We start from the raw sequence: 6,132 nt of genomic DNA on the forward strand, positions 1-6,132 counted from the left end.
GGGGGGGCAGAGAGAGAGAGAGAGATAGAGAGAGAGAGAGAGTAGCCAAAGCTGAGACTAGCCAAGTGTGAGGGTAAATTCTTTGTTTTAATAAATTTTATTTTATTTTATCCCTCTCCCCCTCAATCCCCCTCCCCTCCCTATGTACAAAAGCTTTGTTTCCATTTTTTCATTCTATTTCACTTTTTTTTTCTTGTCCCTTCCTTCCTTTCTCCCTCTTGAGGGTAAGTTCTTTAGAACCCAGCAAGAGAGGCTCTGGGGCCTTAGCAGCAGAAGGATTTGGAAAAGATGATTCTGTCTTACAAAGAGAAAGTGAAAAGCAAAGTAAGAATTAGAAATGTATCAGGAAAACCATTGTACAAGTCTGATTTTTGTGTGATGTCAAATCAACCGAAATGAAGGAGGATATCGCACACATGTATCACAACTTGTCTTCACGTCCGGAAATCCCACTGTTTCTAGAAGAGGAAATAAAAAGCTGCTTTGGACTCTATGCAGCCTGAGCAACTATGGATCTCAGCCCCTAATCCTTGCCCTTCCTTAACGCCAGTGCCTTCTCCATCTTTGAGAGCTGGAGCCGACTTTCTATACTGTAACAGCACAGACGTCTATGCCCTTCCAACCAAAGGTGCCCTACGCCAAATTCCTGGCTTGTGATTGTGCTCTAAGATCTCTATCTCTGGTTATGCTGAAGCTGAGCACAACAGGATGAGGCTTGAAGAGCCCACCTTGCCCTGGCATCTTATTTTCCCTCACTCTCATATTGTGCTTGGTGATTTGCTTTTGCCCATTCCTGGCTGTCCAACTATCCTCACCTCTCTCCCTATTTGCTTTGGCTTTGGACCACACAGAAGCTCCCATTACTTCCACATCCATTCTCTCTTTCTTGGACTTTGATTTTAGTCACCCAATTAGAAGGGAGCCCAGACTTTCTTGGGCAAAGGCCACTGCCTCTCCAACCTCTTTTGAGTTTGTCCTCCTTTAGCTTTAATATTTTCTGTTGGTCAAACCTGCCTATTTCTCCTTCCTATACTATTATTTGTGCTTCTTCAAGAGTCACCGTGTGCTGAGAGAGGATGATCATTAATCTCAGGCAGGTGACCTGCCTCACACAGCTGCTAAAGCCAGTAGAAGTTGCATGGAATCCATTCCCCTGTTATCACACCTTCCATTCTACAGACTGGTCTGTTTTGGACTGGGTTTAAAGTGCTGCCAAAAGTTAAGGCCTAACCCTTGACATTCAGGATGCCAGAGGGAGGGTGAGGGGATGGCCAGTGGTAAGAGGGAGTCTTCTGGATGTGCCTGGAGGAGGGATGGAGAATTGGAGCCATGAGGTACAGGGCTATTGAAGGCTGTGCAAAAAGTAGCTTTTATATCTGCATAGAGGCAAGTGATAGTCCTACTTTTATTTCCAGTAACAGAATTGAACAGAGAGAAGGTTCAGAGATAACCTGCGGGGATGAGAAGTGGGTTAAAGCACAACCAGGAAAGCCAGACAGTCTAGACCTATCTTCCCAGGTAGGCAAACTGGGGAGCCCAATTCTCACAAGGGAGTAGACCGGAGTAGGGGGTTTACTGGGGACATTCTTGGGGAAGGAGCCAGGACTACAAGATAAAAGTCCTCTAGCTCCTGCCTGATAGGACCCTGAGGGGAAGGAGACCCCCCTTCCTCATGCTGTCTCTACCTAAAGCCCTTAATAAATCAGGAGAGGGAAGTCTTCCCAGCACTATAGGTAACACATGGTGTCTATCATACTCATGCAGCAGGAATGGGGGTAGGGTGGAGTTGCAGCCACCGTTGACATGAGAAGTCACAGCTGCAGCAGACAGCGAGAGCCAGTTACGGGAGGAGCTTGACATAATTTGCAGGGAAGAGTCCAAAGTGACCACGACAACGTCCCCGCCACCAGCCCTCATCCACCATCTCAATGTCAGTGATGATGTCATCTGGATCAAAGGAAAGCTCATCACTTCCCTCTGGGGAGGAAGCAGAGAGAACATTAAGCTGGTTAGCTGGGAACCCCTCCATGTCTCCCGATACCCACTCTAAGCCTTGGGGAAGGAAACGGGCCTGGCCTTCCTCTTCATGCCTAGCCAGGCCCTTCCCTAATCAGAGGAATCAGTCCTCTCTCTTGGATCAGATCCTCCAGACACCAGGCTCCTTGGGCCCCTCCTAACTTACCTCCTTGGTAATCATACAGGGCTACAGCCGAGGTCCCCACAGGCCCAGCCTGGCTGCCTGATGAGCCTGCATGGTGAGAAATACAAACATGGTCTCGCCAATGTGGAGAAGGCAAACAGACAGATCCTACTGGGCAGTGTGGGAAATTCTTTCTCTTCTTCTGTTCTCTTAGATGGGACCAAATCCAGATGCTTCTCTCCCATCATCACCACCACCACTCACCAGCCTGGGTGGAGGGAAAAGAACCCTCAGGCTCCAGCACATCTTCGTAGTCCCCTTCTGCCTCATCATCACGCCTGTCTACCTCCTCAACATCCTCATAGTCATTGTCAGGCTCAGGCTCAGGTGCTGCTTCATACACTGGTTCTTCCTCCACTTGGAAGCCTTCTGGAGTCCTAGGGGGCAGAGCTGGGGGCTCCTCATTGTCCTGAGAAGAGACAGGGTAGAGCGGGTGGCTTCCACTCAACAGGAGTATTCAGTGGCACCACTAAGACCCTAAGACCTTTGCAGCCCTACCAACTATGCCCTCCCCCAACAGTCTCTCCTCAGGAACACAGTCCATTGCCCCATCTGCATTTGCAGCCTCCCCCACACCCAGGCCCTCAAGACACCTGCCTGACGCTGAAGAGGGAAGAATGTAAAAGTGTGAGGGGAATGGAAGGCAAGTCAGAGTCCTTGGAAGACCAGGAAAACAAGAAAGCTAAAGCACTTTGGGAAACAGAGCTGAGAGAACCAGAGGTCCTAATTTGTCCAGGATGGGGCAGAGTTTTCTAGAATGCAAAACTTTCAGAGCTAAGACCCTAACAGTCCCAGGTGAACCAGGTTGGTTGGTCATCTACACCTAAAACAGAGTGGGGTGGGGGGCAGAGAAGGCCTGGCTATTGCTTACCTCCAGGGGACCCTGCCTTGTGGGCAGAGAGGGTACTGGTTCCCTGCTGGCTCTGGCGGGCTCAGGCTCTGGTGGTGCCTGACTCTGTGCTGGAGGCCAGGCCTGTGGAGAATGAAGCATCTGTCCAGCAACCACCATCTTCACTCTCACTTTTACCAGGAAAGCCCTTTTGTTCTCTGCCAATCCAGACGGAACTCATCCCTCAAGATTGGCTCCAACCTGAAGCGACAGCTCCTTCCTCAGTTCCTGCAACCTCAGTTCCCTCAGTTCCCTGCTGGTGACCTATCTTCTGTTGTACTATACAAAGCCTGTTGTTTGTTTGTTTGTTTGCTTGTTTTTCTGACCGTCTGGTACATGAGGCCAATTATACATTCAGATTTAATCTTCCTGCTTAACATAGGAGAGGCCTCTGCCTTATTTTCTGCCCTTTTTGTGGGAGGGGGCAGCACCTTGCTATGTGGTTTAGGCTGGCTTTGAATTCACTGCATAGCCCAGGTTGGCCTTGAACTCAAGGTGATGCTCCTGCCTCAGCCTCCCGAGTGCTGGGATTACAGGTGTGCACAGCCACCCCTCTGCCCATCATTCGAGCCCCTTAGATCTGGCCGCTGATGCTGGAGGCCAGGTGCTGACCTCTGAGGAGATCTTCTTGGGCAGTGGGGCTGGCACCACTTGCTCTTCCATGGGTGCTGCTGGCTGCTGAGCTTCAAAGTGTGTCTTCACCACGGCCTTGCGTTCCTGCTGCCGCCTGGCCACGTGCTGTGCCTTCTCCTCTTCTTCACACTTCCTCTTCTCCTCAGCCATGGACTCAAATTTTGCCTTCAGCCCACGGGCACCACTGGAAGCTGCAGACATAAACAAGAAGAATTAGGGTCATCATAGAGCAGAAATGAGGACAGGAGTTGTGTTTGAAGGAGGAAGAATCAGCTGATATTCAGGAAGACAGCAAATGTGGAGGGAACTCCTGGAGGGGGGGAGAAGAGGTGGTGATGGAGAAGCATTGGGGATTATAGGAGGATGGTTTGGCCCTGAAACTCATGTTTCCATTTGGCCAGTCTGTGTGACCTCAGATTCGTGTCCCTCCTAAATCATAACAAGCCTTGGTGCCCCTACCAGCACCCCTTCTGCGCATTTTCCTTCTATCTACGTGCCTTCTGGCCATCACCATCTGTTGACACTCTCCCAGCTCCTGGCCCTATCCACCCTTCCCGAGTAGTTCCTATGCCCTGCTCTCTCTCTGTGTTTTGCCCTCACTTGGTTCCCTGACACTACTTCCTCTCTCCGTCACTGACCTTACTTTTCTGGGAGATGGAATCTGGGCGCCAGGAGTGTGGAGATCAAGGCATTCTCAGCTGATCTAAGCAGTTAAAGGTATGAGGAAGATAAGTCTCAGGAGAAAGGGTAAGAAGCAGGGAGAGGAGGCTGAGGATCATAGAAAGAGCAAATCATTGAGACCCACCAGCTTCAATGGGTGTTGTCTTCTTATAAGCTGTGGTTGGGGCCTCCATCTCACTGAAGCCAACAGCGCTCTGCAGATAAGAGAATGGTATGTGTGGTGTGGGGAAGGAACAGGAGTGGGCATGACCCAGAAGGCAGTACTGGGTGTTGGGGCCACTGTAGGAGACATTCCTTAACTATTTGGTACTCAACAGTAGCACAAGGCTCTCCAATTTTGCTCTGCAGCAGAGAAAGATAAAGATATTCTCACCTGGTGGGCTCCACCCTCCTTTCTAGAAACTCAGTGTACTTAGAATCTTATATCCCAGCTGCCTGGAATGTAGCAGGACCCCTAACTAATGCAGAAGAAGCACTTAATGTACAAGAGAAAAATTGTGTGGGGTAGAAAGAGACTAAAGACTGGGTCAAGCAATGCCAAGCAACCCATGAAACTTTACATCTAACATCACCTTTCCCTAGGGTTTATCTCTCCTCTCTGTCTCTTCTCGCTACTCTATACTCTCCTCAGTTAAAGCTCAGGCTTTGGAATTCAGAGGCATTACATGGTGAAAGCGGTCAATGGGAGAGTAAGGCCCCAGAACAGGCTCAGGGGACCTAGCACACTGTCCCATCCTCCCTCAGCATTGCCTCTCACTGTTCTCTGTGCACGTCCCTCAACGTAGGGAACATTTCTCAAGACACGTATGTCCTGATGCTTTACCTTATCCACTCGGTCCTTCTGGAGTCCATACTGGCCACCAAAGCCTTTGGCATAATCTGCAAGAAAGAAAATTCTGAGAGTCAAAAGGAGATTAAAATGCTGGGAATAGGTGGGGAGAGAGAGCAGAGGGAAAGGATGAGAAGATAGGAATGTGGAGGATAGAGACGTATGGGAGGGAGATATGGGAGGAAGAGATATGGGAGAATCAGAAGACAGAGGCAGGGACGGAAAGAGGAGAAAAGGATGAGGAGGGGAAAAGTTAAGGAAGAATGGAGGAGAGAGATGGCAGGAGGGAAACACAAAGGAGACAAGTGATAGACAAGAGAAATGAAAAAAAAGAAATGGGAGGGGGACAGCCCACCAGCCTGCTCCTCCGTGTTGCTCTGTGTGAAGTAGAGCCTGGGAGACTCCTAGCCAAGTCAGACCCCTATCTCAGAAGCCCCTTCTCTTTAACCTCCTTCCTCTGCTGCTCTCAATCCTGCCGTTGTCCTCCCCATCCACCCCCATCCGTCCCTCTGTCCCACTCTGCTTCCAGTCAGCTTCCAGGCAGGAAGGAAGGAGGGCCATGGGCCCTCCCCGTAGCCTCCCTCCTCCCAACCGGACTCACCTTTCTGGGACTCGTGCTTCTCCGTCTCTCCCTTGTAGTCGTATCCCAAGGCTGCCTTGTCCCTTTTATCCTTCTCCACTCCATAACGGCCACCAAAGCCCCGAGAGTAATCTACAGTTAAAGAGGCAGTCACGAGAGCCCACCCTCGGTCCACACAAATGTGCTGAGAAGAGAGAAGTCTGGAGGCAGAGCGATAGGGGCCAAGGAGAGCAGGCCTCAGATTCAGGCCTGGCTAAATTTTACACAGCTCCTTCTGTTCCCCTCCTCTCTCACTTTCAACACCCGCTCCCTACCTTTTT

The 6,132-nt window shown here is 50.3% G+C and overlaps 1 protein-coding gene across 2 annotated transcripts in view; it reads right to left on the reverse strand.

Annotated features, from left to right (window-relative positions):
* Positions 1 to 894: 894 nt before the first annotated feature.
* The window catches only part of Hcls1 (hematopoietic cell-specific Lyn substrate 1), a 24,078-nt gene continuing 18,840 nt past the window's right edge, over positions 895 to 6,132 (reverse strand). For both annotated transcript variants that reach the window (XM_010629995.3, XM_010629994.3), the window contains exons 7-14: positions 5,834 to 5,944; positions 5,227 to 5,282; positions 4,528 to 4,597; positions 3,702 to 3,913; positions 3,072 to 3,173; positions 2,405 to 2,609; positions 2,183 to 2,248; positions 895 to 1,977 (exon numbers count right to left, since the gene is read on the reverse strand). In XM_010629995.3, the coding sequence (XP_010628297.1) occupies positions 1,841 to 1,977; positions 2,183 to 2,248; positions 2,405 to 2,609; positions 3,072 to 3,173; positions 3,702 to 3,913; positions 4,528 to 4,597; positions 5,227 to 5,282; positions 5,834 to 5,944 (959 nt within the window). In that variant the 3' untranslated portion in view covers positions 895 to 1,840. The remainder of the gene's footprint in view (positions 1,978 to 2,182; positions 2,249 to 2,404; positions 2,610 to 3,071; positions 3,174 to 3,701; positions 3,914 to 4,527; positions 4,598 to 5,226; positions 5,283 to 5,833; positions 5,945 to 6,132) is intronic.

Source organism: Fukomys damarensis, unplaced genomic scaffold (genome assembly GCF_012274545.1).
Source record: "Fukomys damarensis isolate Sample0158 unplaced genomic scaffold, DMR_v1.0_HiC HiC_scaffold_24, whole genome shotgun sequence".
Classification (NCBI taxonomy): Eukaryota; Metazoa; Chordata; class Mammalia; order Rodentia; family Bathyergidae; genus Fukomys; species Fukomys damarensis.